Source organism: Ruditapes philippinarum, unplaced genomic scaffold (assembly GCF_026571515.1).
Source record: "Ruditapes philippinarum isolate M1 unplaced genomic scaffold, ASM2657151v2 ctg1150_1_1_1_1, whole genome shotgun sequence".
Taxonomy (NCBI): domain Eukaryota; kingdom Metazoa; phylum Mollusca; class Bivalvia; order Venerida; family Veneridae; genus Ruditapes; species Ruditapes philippinarum.
Window position 1 is genome coordinate 43,988 of NW_026860971.1, and position 14,770 is coordinate 58,757.

The 14,770-nt window shown below is 30.8% G+C and overlaps 1 protein-coding gene across 1 annotated transcript in view; it reads right to left on the minus strand.

Moving 5' to 3' along the window:
• LOC132714073 (uncharacterized) overlaps positions 1-13,589 on the minus strand; it is a 54,198-nt gene extending 40,609 nt beyond the window's left edge. Inside the window, exons 1-2 of the mRNA XM_060696806.1 lie at positions 13,454-13,589; positions 11,888-12,415 (exon numbers count right to left, since the gene is read on the minus strand). Coding sequence (XP_060552789.1) covers positions 11,888-12,415; positions 13,454-13,541 — 616 coding nt within the window. The 5' untranslated portion in view covers positions 13,542-13,589. The remainder of the gene's footprint in view (positions 1-11,887; positions 12,416-13,453) is intronic.
• Between the last annotated feature and the right edge of the window lie 1,181 nt (positions 13,590-14,770).

Below are 14,770 nucleotides of genomic sequence, written 5' to 3' on the forward strand. Positions count from 1 at the left end.
TGCAGACATTATAGGGTATACTGTACTTGCAAGAAGGGCAGACAATATAAAGATATATAGTGAAAATGAATATTGCACACTTGTATTTATTTTGTTAACAGTATAGAACATATTGTAAAATGCAGACAATAAAGAGTTTATAGTATTTGAGAGAAACGCAGACAATATAGATATATAGTGAAAATGAATGTTGCAGATTTGTATTTATCAAACAAAAATATGTTCTGTTCTTTTCTGTCCTTTTATTTGTACTTTATTATCCAGATTAGACTTCTGTTATTTATTAATTTAAACAAAACTTGTATTAATATTTTACCTAAATTTACATTCTATCATGTCCTTTCTTATATCACTATTTATTTATTTATCGTTGATTGATATTATCATACAAAAAATACATAAATATACACAATAATAATAAACTTCTAATTTATTAACCCTTTACCTCATGAACATATTGTGAAAGATGACCGTTTTCATTGAAAAGCCTCTTGTTACAAGTTCAAACTGCTACGAAGCTTTGAAAAATGCTTCGATACTGATGAAACTTAGCACAAATATTGACTGGACCATAGCCTCTGTAAAAGCATGCCCGATCTTAAATTTTTTGTTACCACAGCAACAGGGGACGTCTCGAAATTGCCAAAAATCACTATTTTGCATTTTCCCCCATCAAAACTGAATTCAAAGTGCTGCAACTTCTCAATGGATTGTGATAAAGTAAAAGGCTTTTCAGCGTTGGTTACGAGGGTTGTCCAAAAAATAGAAAACCGAAAGAGCTAGAGCTTAAATATTTGGCAAGAAACATCATCTAGTCAGTGTCTGCCAAGTTTGTACAAATAAATGCCCTGGGGTCAAAATTGGCCCCTCCCCGGGGGCGGTCATTGATTTTCCTTATTTGTATATAGTAAGAACTTAAAAAATCTTCTTTTAAAAAAAACCTAAATAGCTAGAGCTTAGATACTAAGCATGAAATATTTTCTAGTGGGTGTCTACCAAGTTTGTTCAAATAAAAGCTCTGAACATATTCTTATTGGTGTCTACCAAGTTTGTTCAAGTAAGGGCCCTTGAATTAAAATTGGTCCCGCCCCGGGGTCATTGATTTTCCTTGTATGTTTAAAGTAAAAACTTAAAAAATCTTTTAACCCCCCCCCCCCCAAAGAGCTAGAGCTTAGATACTAAGCATGAAACATTTTCTAGTGGGTGCCTTCCAAGTTTGTTCAAATAAAAGCTCTGGGGTCAAAATTGGCCCCGCCCCAGGGGGTAATTGTTTTTCCCTTTATGTAAATAGTAAAAACTATTCTTTTAAAATATTCTTTTAAAAATCCCAAAAGAGCTAGAGTTAATATATTTAGCATGAAACATATTCTTATTGGTGTCTACCGAGTTTGTTCAAGTAAGCGCCCTTGTATTAAAATTGGTCATGCCCCGGGAGGTCATTGATTTTCCTTGTATGTGCATAGTAAAAACTTAAAAAATCTTTTTAAACACCCAAAGAGCTAGGGTTTAGATACTATGCGTGAAATATCTTCTAGTGAGTGTCTACCAAGTTTGTTCAAATAAAAGCCCTGGGGTAAAAATTGGCCCCGCCCCAGGCGGTCATTCTTTTTACCCTATATGTATATAGGGCTTATAAATTTATCATGAAACATCTTATAATGGGTGTCTACCAAGTTTGTTCAAATAAAACCCCTGGTTTAAAATTGGCTTTGGCCCAGGGACTTATATACAGGTGAGCGATTTCAGGGCCATCATGGCCCTCTTGTTTACCAAATGGCATGTTTGTTTAGGTCACATCAACTTTATTAAGGGCCATACGGCAACTTTCAATGAATTATTTAAGGTATTGTTTGATTTTATAAACCTGGCAATTCCATACTGATTATACGGTCAATGCACAGAATATATTAATATTCGATAAATGTTCGGTAAATTTCGTGAGATCTTGTTCCTATGAATTTGTTACACTGGCCGTTATAGCGAAATAAGATCGAGACAACGTATGTCCAGTTTGTTTTCTTATTCATAACTATTTTCAACATTTTTGAAGTTATGGTTATCCTTTCTGTTTTTGATATGTTTCAGATATATTCAAATTCCATTCGGATTAAAATCAATAAATGTCATTTCAGTGCCGTACAATACAATACAAAAAGTGACAAATCAATGTTTATTCTGCAGCCATATTCGTATTTAAAATATCAAAAACGTCATTTTTTTATTATTTTAAATGAAATTGAATTATTCCTAAATTGGGAAGGATCATTTATTCCTGCTATTTTTTCTACCCAAGTATCATTCAAATGATCTTTGTCAAAATGAAGAAATGAAGCTGTGTCTGAGCCTAATATTTTCAAATGGATTTTTGAGTTATTGGGCATTTCGTTGATAAGATTTACTATATATACTCTCTGGTAATAGAAGAAGTGATATCCCTCTGTATTTGTATCCCATATGATTACTGCTTTGAAGGGTATGCAGTTTTCAAACTGTATACCTGAAATGATGTCAATCGGAAATTATTGGACAATTCAATACCTTCGAACCAAGATGTACTAATGATTACAATACTCATACGATGAGGAAAAACATAACATAAAATTAAAGTTATAAAATACTATTAAAAATATTTAAGATTTAATGAAGATAATTCATAAGATAAAGATAATTTATAAGAGGCAAAAGCACCACAATAAATATAATTGGACGATGCAAACTGATAGTTTCAATACATCTCTATTTACATAAAAATACTAAAATAAGTAACAATGCAACAATAAATTCAAGAATATAATTATGTTTGCTTTGATTGTTTGTGATTTTGTAAGACCCATCTACATATCCTACGGTAATGATATGTCATCGACCAAGGTTAAAGAAGATATATTCGGTGCTGAAAAGAACATTTTTTCATTTTGTAGAAGAGTATTCATTGCCTTACATATGGAAATGCATAAGACAAAATCAGCTGAAAACTGTTTATAACAACAGCTGAAAAATGCACAGGGAAACAGCTGGAAATTTCCATGCAAAATCTAAAACCGGTCAGTCAAGAATGTGAAGTGTCTCCTTACACGCTTGTCACTTTATATCAAAGGTTCGTGGTTAAAAGTGGATCTTTTGTCATATCATATATCCTCATATCAATTTTTGCAAAGTTATTCCCTTTGCGACATATATTTTTGTTTTATGATCACACTATAGCTAAATCCATAATGCACATGTTAATTATATCTTCCCGCCACTCTTCTAGACACATGAATTAATGATATAATTTTTTGTTTTAACACGAAGCGCTTATATGAAACGGCAGGACGTGAAAATGGTTGCGCACTTTTTTCAAGCGAGTGAATTGGTTGCAAACTGAACAAAATGGCTACCGAGTCATAAAATAATCTATAACGCGCGAATTTACTCCAGGTTAGTGGGTTTGTATGCTATTTTTAAACTATTGAATGCCGTTTAGGCAAAGTTTATGACAAACAAGATTTAAGGTTTCGGCTTCCTAGCTTTTGATTTGAAGATATAAACTGGTCATGTCATGTTCCTCAATATCAACATGAATATCAAATCTGTTTTTCCCAAGTTCAGACGTATTTCTCAAAAATACATTAAAACTTGAGCAATAGATAAGACAGATGATATGATTTATGTTATACAAAAAAAACAAATTATCGTTTGTTTTAATAATTAGAACAAACAATTCTAGAAGCCACTAGGACTTTGGAAAACATGGAATTTTGAAAGGCTGTCTTACGAATGCTGGGTTGTTTACTTATCCTTTGCAGGCGACTTTCATTGCTTTTACAAATTGTTTTACTGTAATTGCTCGTAGGATACTTAAATTTACCCAAATGCCACCAAGAGCAGTTTTCAGTTTCCAGACTGTAAAAATGAAATACAAAAAAATAGAGACGATGTTTGGTGATTGGTAAACTGAATGAATTGAAGTATTTTTTTTTAATTATTACTTTTGAAATCTAAGTTATTATCAAGGTCAGCTTTGGTTTACCCTTAATAGCCCTGACAATGTTGGAATTATCAGCAAAAATAAAATTGAGGTACCTCATGGGGAAAACCTTCAAAGTAGTCTGTTTAATTAAATTTTGGTAATTTTCACTGTGAAATTATCAACTATGAATTTCACGGATAAACCAGTAATGAACTCAAAAGCAAAAAATAAGAAGTATTAATTATTACATGTATAACATCCTTTACTTTTTCACATATTTTCACACATAAATGAAAAACAACATCATAATTTACTAAGATTTCTAGTATCTATTGACTTGATTCCATTTTCAACATTCCTTATGATAAAGACAGGATTGATATATTTTCAATATATGTGGGGTTTCTTAACATTACCACACATGTATATACAGATTTTTATTGCAACTGGGAAGTTTTGTATACAAGAATTACAAACATTCAGAATTGTTTTGACATAAATGTAATATATAAATGTTTACTTTGTAGGCCACAGATGTAAATCTGGAATAAAATGACGTATTCGTTAAAGCATACAAAACCCACAAAAATGTGTTAAACTAAAAAGGTGCAAACTTTTTGTCTGATTTACAAATGTTTGTCCACTTACAAATTGTATTGTCACTTACAATACACCGTTACTTATTTTTGAAAGATATGTGTTGCATTTAAAACTCCTTTGACACCAATGTGTAATGGAATCTAAATTTTGCAGGAATAAGCATTTATTAAATAAATGATGTTTATGATTACTGATGCATTCATTTCAGATTTTGGATAATACTTTATTATATTTTTGTAAGTTTTCAATTTTCAGTAGATGTAATGTTGTTAATTATGGATAAGTGTTCCACGAAACGAGTTGTACCAAACTTCACTATTGTGCAGTTTAGTACCCGAATGAATAAGTTTCATCCATACACCATCTCCTGACTCTAGCACAGAAATTGCAGTTGTTGTAAAAAAATTACTTGATTTGCCAAACCAGCCTCGCTTCAGTGGAGTTCCATTCATAGTGATCTCATAATGAAGATAATAGCTTTCGGTCGTGCATAATTGGATTGTAAAAAGGTATGTGCCATTTATAGGCGCAGTAAAAATGCCAGTTTGGTTGTCATACCCATTTCCAAAGTTGAACAAGTTAGTTTTGAATATGAAATTCTGTCCGACAGTTGGAGCAATATTGATGACATCTTTAGCATGAAACGCTACCGTCTGAGTACGGGAGGAGTCTAAAATGTAAAATATGAAAAAAATGTGGGTATTATAACATTTAGAATTAAAATTATGTGTTTGTAATATGTTTTTGCATTCATAAGTGTATAAAACTTAACGTACACATAATGTATCTTACCAAAAACTGATTTTTAATTAGGTCTGTTCACACTTTCCTGACTTTTCTGTAAATTACTTTTTCTTATATTATGTATTGTTGGTTTTTAATGATTTCAATTTCATTAATTAAAAAGATTTAAGATAGATGGAGATTAATTTTCATACAAACATCAAATTACCCTGCTTAAAAATATTTTAAGAAAGCTTCTTTCTTTAATGAAGGGTTCTTATTAAGTAGCGCCTGAATTAGATTTACTTTGTAATGATGTTTGAAAATTGATAACTGATCAAGCCGGTGCTGCTAGAGGACATGAGGGATACTGCACTTTTTCGTTATCCCTTATGCACAGACTCAAATTTGAACCCAAATTTGCAGTTTTCATGTACTTTTGCTGTTTTAATGCTTCCGAGGAGTCACTTTTATATTTACATTTATAATGAAAATATCATTGAAGTTTACCATCTGAGATATAACCATGAAATTCATTTTAGTTCAGCCGTCAAGAGCATATTCTCATTCCGCAATTATTGAAATTAATTTATTTAAATCTCATAAAGCAAACGAAATTGTCAATCGAGCCTGTCATTCACATGTATTGCATGTTTATTTCTGTTCAAAGAATAAATTATTTTAATCGGAATAGTAAAAATAATGGGAAATATTATAGTGGCTATTCCATCTAGTGTCACACATGTTTTACAATTTGCAAAATTAGAGATTGTCATTAGCTTATTTTTAGTTTTTATCTTGACCCTTTTGTCATTGCATTATCTTAAATAGATATATCAGTAAAATTGTCATACCTGTCAAATGTTGCTTTCCCTGTTTCTTTGATGTGGTGATTTCGTTGTTCATCTTTTGCACAACATTTTCAAACTTCAACAGTTTCTGAAGGATGGCTTCTTCATAGGAACATTCCGATAACGCGAAACAAGCGAGAAATATAACAAATACGAACATTTTAGTTAACAATGCTTTCAGTTGATCAACGATTTTTACATCCAACCCGAAATTCAGCTAGTTGCGGTATGCACCACTATATCTTGTAAAGAAAACAAAATATAACAAGGAAAATAAATAAATTTAACATGAGACAAATGATAACGATCAAAAAGAAAGTAACACACTTAAGTACTAAAAATCAAAGGCCAAAAACATTTATAGTATTTTTTTGTTGTTGCTGTTTAAATTTTTTGAAAATAATAACATTCCCTCAAAAGTATAACTTTCATCGACGGGTAAATTACACTCTTCATTTTTACTTAGGACTTGCTAATAAATTGTGTTTAAGAAAATTTATTTACTAGTAGTTAGATGTCTGTTTCGATATGACATTTTAGTCCAGATTTACATCTTTGGCCTATAAAGTAAACATTTATATATTACATTTATGTCAAAACAATTACGAATGTTTGAAATTCTTGTATACAAAACTTCCCGGTTGCAATAAAAATCTGTATATATGCTAATGTTATCCATAGCAACCACTCTTTAGTGACTTGAAGCCACCTATTTTTCACATATTCTGTATGCATTAATTATAATAGTGAGTAGTGAAATTTATTACGAACGTTAATGAATTTAGCATTACATTTAAATACCCTTTCTTGAAATTTAGAAGGTTTTTCGTCGGGCGGTTATTTCGCTGCAGCGCTTTTAAGTAATAGCTTTAAAGCAGCGCATGGTACCAATGAATGACATTGAGTTGCGTGTGATTATCAAATTTTGTGTTGTACTGAAACCTTTTTACCAGTAAGATACTGAAACAAATATCTAAAAATTCAGATACATCAATAGCTTGTTTAACCTGTGATTATATTAATGTTAACAATAGGCAAATGCATTCGGAGATTGGGGAAAAAACACAAATTGTCAACAAACAAAACTACAAGGGAGCTTTGGGTTCGGACTGTAAGACTAAACATATTTGTTATTAATCGTAACACATGCTCCTAAGATTGGATTTCAAGGACAGTCTTTTATACCACATGCTATCACACACTTCTTTTTTATCTTTAATGCCAACTTATACATGTACAATGTAATATTTGAAACTTAAACTATTTTACACAAAGATTATTTTTTTCAATTTAGACTACCGTTAACATAAAACTATTATTCAGCGAACGAAAGCAATCGGGTGACTACACACTCCTTTTTACTATGAAATACGACCCATACACGTTAGAAACATCAAGTTTTATTCATATGTATTCCTTACGCTTCTATTTTCTACACATTTACGGTTTATATAATTTGCTAACCATAATATACAAGACTATTTTACAAATATTTCACATACCGGATAAAATAAATATATGACACAAAAACCACGCACAAAAACAATCAAACAAAACATACTAAAAGATTTGTAACAAAGACAAATATATAACTTAGAAACTTTATCTTTATATTGAACTATGACTTCTGATAAATCTTGTACTTTATAACACAAGGAACACATGCGTTTTTAAAGACAAACAGATCTAAATGTATCAACATGTGATTAAACGGAAGTAGCACACATTCCTTAAAAACGACTCAACAGACGGTAGGATTTTGAAGTACAACACCAATTTAAACTAAGATGTACAAGTAAATCTTAATATGTGAAGGCTATTATTTCTTAAATTCGTAAAGTTAATACTAGAATAAATAATGTAAGAGATAGGACATGTTCTATTTTGAAAACCTTGTCGAACAGACATCCCGCATTCACAAGTAACAGATTGCCAAATTATCTCCTTATAATGGGTGTGATGAATGAAATTCCAGAACAGTTAGGGCTAAGGGTAAAGATAGTAGTAACATGGGGTAAAAATGATGTTGAAAAACTCTTCAGGAGACCCAAAGTTGTGGCATGTTCGAATCCCAAATTATTCCGAAAATGATTATGTCAGGGTATTGAATCAGGGGAGATTCAGAGTTTGTAGCTCAGTCAGTAGAGCTGCAGTACGCTATTCCGAGGGTCCCAGATTTGAGATTCGGTCAGGCTGCACATAAAAAGATAATAATATTTTTTAAAATGGAAGTGTTTAAATCATTACTCATGGAGAGACAAAAAAAGAGAGTAAAGTATATAAGGGATCTACTGAAACAATGTTTAGGGAAATTTCAGATGATTCCTTCAATGCAGAATTACGGTCCGAAAACAAGTGTTGTATTGCTTTGAAAATTGTACATCTTCTCTAATTAGTGTTGTACAACTAAATCCTACCGTCTGCTGAGGCCTTTAGTGTTTGAAATTATTTTTTGTCCAATAGAAGTACAATATTTCAAATGAATCTTAACACTTTTACTTTTGTAAATCGGCTTAATTGAATCAGTCTTATAAACATACAGTTTTATTAAAACAAATAATTTTAAACAAGTGCTGCGCCGTTTTCGTTCTTGACAAATTTGATTTTGTAAATAATTACTAATTAACATTTACCTATTCCTGATGCTCCTTACAGAAAAACTTTCTCTTCATAAACAGACACAAAAATTTGTACCAAAAGTACTTGGTATTTAGCTAAAAATGTGCAAGGACTTCTTGTAAATTTTGATTTAAAACTCTATATAACACAAAGAACACTGCATCCTAAAGAATAACACGAATAGATGTAGTAATTTGTGAGTAAACAAAAAGTGTGTGTCTTATTCAGGAAACAAATATTATTGTGATGGAAGGTGGGGTTTGTGAGTAAAGAGAGTGAGAAATTAAAAACATATTGTCTGTACTTCAGAAGATTATTCTAAAAATCGGTTAAAAGCAGAATATATATTGTGAAAACATAGTACCTTTTTAATAACAAAATAAATTGTTAAAGGCACATTATGCCTCAGAAATCCATACTTTTTAATTTTTTAGAACAGTTTATTTTACTATCAATATTAATAATGTTTAAATTATGGATAATGAGTATGTTAGATGTTTTACATTTGTAAATAGTAGCGTTCAGTATAGTTCAGGTATATAACAAATCAGTATTCTTTAGGAAACTGTAACAAAATAACGAAAACAAACAATTTTCGAGAAATATATATGATAGCATTTCTGAGGCATAATGGGGCTTTTAAGTCCAATGTATAAAAATCGCATTACACATATTAAGCGTTGTTTGTTAATTTTTAACATTCTTATGTTAACATTTACTGTTTAATGTTTTATTATATCATTTAATCTCTTCTTTTATCATCTTTTCTTTTCAAAATATATGTAACACGGAAATTAAAACATAGAAGTACGAATGACAAAATGACAAAAATGAGAATTGTATTGATTCGTCCGGAGAAACTATGATAAACATTTCTATCACTATCTGTAGATTCAGGCTGTTTTTCTTTTTTTGTCTGTATTCCGTAATCTGAAATAAAAAACGGAAAATAAAAATTAATCACTAGAGGTTTTAATTTACCGTGCTTATGGATGCCAGTATCCGAACCTCGGTTTCTAGCAATGGCGGACAAACAACTCAACAAAAGGGCAAGAGATAATTTTTAATCACCAGCACACGTGTTCATAAGAAAGTCCTCATGAAACTTACAATATTAATTCGTATTATGGTATGGTTCAAAGTCAAAATAATGTGTATGCACTAAATGAGAGGCTGATTGAGGTAAACAGCTGAAATATAAAAAAGTTAATTGCTTGTAGAAATTAACGGAAGGAAAACAACATCAATAAGTAATAAACCTCATTAATTGCAGTGAATATATCGCACAATCTAGAATCAAAAGATTGAAGAAAAAAACTAAAGAATTTCAACAAACGATTGTTTAAATATTCTCTCTATTTTAGTTCTTATTTAATTACTTGTGGAGAGAATTATAATAAACTTTGAGCTTCCAGTTCAATTCACATTATCATGATTTTTGTATAAATTTTGTTTTGATGTGTAATAGTGTAACTTGATAAAATAAATATGTTTTAACCAAATTACATCAGTATTAGATCTACATTTACCAAAAAGAATTTAATTCGAAGTAGGACGAAACAAAATTAACGTTGTACATACAGGGGCATTCTTTCTTGCAGAATTCAGAGGGAATACTAGTACATATATACGAACATCTGTAGCATTGAAACCCATTCCAATACATGTCTGTGTCACACATCAGTAATGAATCTGTAAGTAAACATCAATTATAAACATTTTTGTCAATTTAAATATAAGACAAAAATAAAATAAAAATGAATAAAACGAAACAATTAAACAAAAAACTATCAAAGTATTGTAAGCAGTACTGAAGACCCATAAACAAGAAGTATGTCAGCAGCATTATGAAGGGTCATGGCCATTCAGTTAAGGCATTGTGGAAGACATGAATGAACTTTTAAGTTCTTACATAAATGTTCAGGGGTTGTCTGTCCCTACCTAACAAGGAGGAAATTATGTTTATACAACAATCAAAATATCAATCTTCCTCAGGATGAATATGTATGACAATGTTTTAGCTTTGCTCTGTTTTTAGTAAATTTGTATGAAAAGTTCCAAGCACTTTAAAAGTGATCTCAAGATACAGTGTTAAAGGACTAACTGACAGAACAGACAAGACTGACAGACAGGAGGCAAAACTTTACACATACCAGGTAGTCACTAGTATATAACATTTTAAAGCTAAAATTTTAGTTCAGAAAGGAGATTACCCTTGAAATAAAGATGCTAGACTTACATGTATGAGACCAGTCGTACATGATCTGAGAGATGGCAAAGAACACTTGACTTGAATCTAAATTAGATACCATTTATAGTAACAAAGAAGACAAGTACTAAAATACGTATAACAATATTTTAAATATAATTCAAAATAATGTTCAAAATGGACGTATAATTCTGGAATCTCAGGCATTAGACTGAAGTTAAAAGTAAATCACTATAGAAATATTGAAGTTATAGACAAAAAGTAGCATTTAGGAGGCCGGAGATAATCCTGGAAATATTGACGCTATACATTATTTATACACCTTGTGACATTATTATGATATGAGAGTCTGAGGGGGATAACTCTGATAATATTGATGCTAGAGTTGTAAATTCTGTCACATATGACGCGGTTGATGTTAAGAAAACTATATTTTGAAGTTTTAAAATAAGAAAAATAGAAAGGGGAAGGAGTTAAAAAACATTACATTTTCATGCACATTCTTAGCTAAAGCGAAGATAGTTCTAGGAAAATCAATTCTAGAGTAATGAACCTTGTTGCATGCGATGTGGCTGATGATCAGGAACATATATTTGAAGTTGAAATTAAATACTAAATAGTTTAACAAATAAAGAAATTATTGTAAATCAATTTACTGCACAAAAACTTTATCAGTAATCTGGACACGGTTGCCGTCGCTGGGTGAGTAGGACAGATACTCCGTATCTTAATCTTAAGGACATAGATAATGCATACCTGATCTGTATAGTCTTTGACACATGTATCAATAAATGTAGCTAAAGATAAACATTAATGTCGAGTCATTTAACTTGTTTCTAGAATAGCTTTCTTTTTCAATAGCAGCTTTTAAATGTTTTACAAATTCAGTGCTAAACAAAATAAATGTTCGCCTTATTTTCAAATCAATATTACCTGTACATAAGATATCTACGAAAGGTCCCAAGGAGCCATGTATATCGTCGTTGAGTTTTATCAAATGATCCTTGTTTGTAGAAAGTCTTGTCCAAACAGCAGATGGATCAGTATCCCCAGAAAACGCCACAAACGTTTTTTGTTTTTGTAGCATCTTAATAACTTGTTCCTCTATTTTAGAACATTCATTCACGACAAAGAAATATTCTACAGCCATACTCGTATTTAAAATATCAAAAACGTCATTTTTGATTATTTCAAATGATATTGAAGTATTTCTAAATCGTGCAGGATCATTTATTCCTGCTATTTTTTCTACCCAAGTATCATTTAAATGATCTTTGTCAAAATGAAGGAATGAAGTTGTATCTGAGCCGAATATTTTCAAATAGATTTTTGAGTTATCAGGCATTTCGTTGATAAGTTTTACAATAAATACTCTCTGGTAATAGAAGAAGCGATATCCCTCTGTATATGTATCCCATATGATTACTGCTTTGTAGGGTAAGCAGTTTCCAGACTGTATACCTGAAATGAACGGAAACTAGAAGACAATTCAATACCTTTATTTTGGCCCAAAAGGTGCGATATACTTATGATTATAGTACAGTTCTCATACACATCATATAAGTGAAGTAATACAAAATTACAAAAAATATTTAACATTAGATAAAGATGATTTATAAAAAAAGTGTAATTGTACGGTGCAAATCGATACATTTTATATACATAAAAAATAAGTTAGTAATTATGCATTGATTAATTAATAATATAATTATTATGTTTGCTTTGTATGTTTGTGACTTTGTAAGAGCAATCTACAAATCCTACCGAAATAAAATGAAGAAAATATAATCGACCCAGGTTAGAGGAGATTCGTTTAGTGCTTTAGAAGACTCTATAGAGTTACTAAGTCTTGGCCACGACATAATTAATCGGTGCGCACGAGATACTATGTCGTGGCCACGAGTTTCTAAGTAACATATATATAGTATAAGCTGATTGGTTAATTATCTGTTGCGTACGACTTATAATTAATTATCTCGTTTCCACGACTACTTAGTAACTCTTGGCCACGACATAGTATCTCGTGCGTGCGACTTAATTATCTCGTGGGCACGACTGAGTAATACGTGGCCACGACATAGTATCTCGTGTGCAGCACTTATGTATCTCGTGGCCAAGACTTATAGTAACTCGTGACCACGACATAATATTTTGTGTGCACGACTTAATTATCTCATGGCCGCGACTTAGTTACTTGTGGCCACGACATAGTATCTCGTACGAACCAATTAAGTATCTCGTGGCCACGACTTAGTAACTCGTTGCCACGACTTAGTAACTCGTTGCCATCATTTAGTATCTCGTGCGCACGAGATGAATAAAACGCAGAAATGTCACCTTTGTTCCGCTGTACATATACAGACTTATTTTCTATGATCAAAATGTTAACATAATTCCGACAACTTCAAGGATAGTCATCATATTCAATATAACTATAAACCAATATAATTGTTTATTCTGTATTTATTCTTCCTCAGTCACAAAAGTATCAATAGTTACCTCTATTTTCACTGTTTACTTGTTCCACCATAATGAAAACCCATGTAATCATCCAGTTTAGTTTCATTTTTTTTATTTCATAAATCATCTAAACAATCACAAAGAGTTTTTGTATTTGTTTATAATTAATCTAATGGTTAACGTTCTAAACAGATCATACAAATGTATTATCTGCACTGCGAATTTCTATATTATACTGATAGTGATTAATGATTATAAATATAGCGCCACAAAATTAAAGTCTGATATTTCTAACGGATACTTTAAAGCTGCCCGCCTCCAGACGGGTTAACAATTTTACACTTAACCAAACTTATATACTAAGTTTATACTATATATCAGGCATCAAGAATACTAAAACATGTCGATATTCTTAATCAATGTGTCGTGTTTTATAGCGAATAATATTACGACTGACTTCTATAAAAACATCTTTTCTAGCCCCATTACCATAGAACTAAATATAGATATATCTGTGCCATTACTTACGTGTCAAATCTATTTGTATGTTTTGGTATAATACATAGATCTACATATAAATTTTGAGACATATATGTTCTAGATTGAATTACCTTAGACTGTAAGAATTACTATGTTTTAAATTAAGTCTTTTGAATTATTTTCATTAAATGTTTTGTCTTGATTTTTTAACATTTTTAACACTAAACATAGTAAAATTCTGGTGAATAGCGGCTTTAAAGATTTAAAGCCCCACCTTTACATTTGTTTGTTGATTGATAAAATTGATAGCTGCGTTGGTATTCAGTGTAATTTGACATCCAACCCGAAATTCAGCTAGTTGCGGTATGGACATTTATCTCGTAAAGAAAACAAAATATAACAAGGAAAATAAATCAATTTAACATGAGACAAATGATAACGATTAAAAAGGAAGTAACACACATACAGTTCATATTAAGAACTAGAAATCAAAGGCTAAAAACAGTTCATAGTAATTTTTGTTGTTGCTGTTGTTGTTTTGTTTCGAATTTTAATTTATTGAAAATAATAACATTCTCTCAAAAGTATAACTTTCATCGACGGGTAAATTACCCGCTTCATTTTTACTTAGAACTTGCTAAAAAATTGCGTTTATACTAGTAGTTAGTTGTCTGTTTCGATATTGTTTGACATAAAAATAAAAACATCACGCAATAACTGCTACATAAAAAATCTTTCTTGTCATACAAAAGTGATATAAAATCCATTCATATTATATGGGGTTTTTCTTTTTCTACATTAGCTGATAACAAATACTTTTTTTTCAATTTTATTATAATACTATCGTTATTCTATATCTGTATTTTGTAAAACATG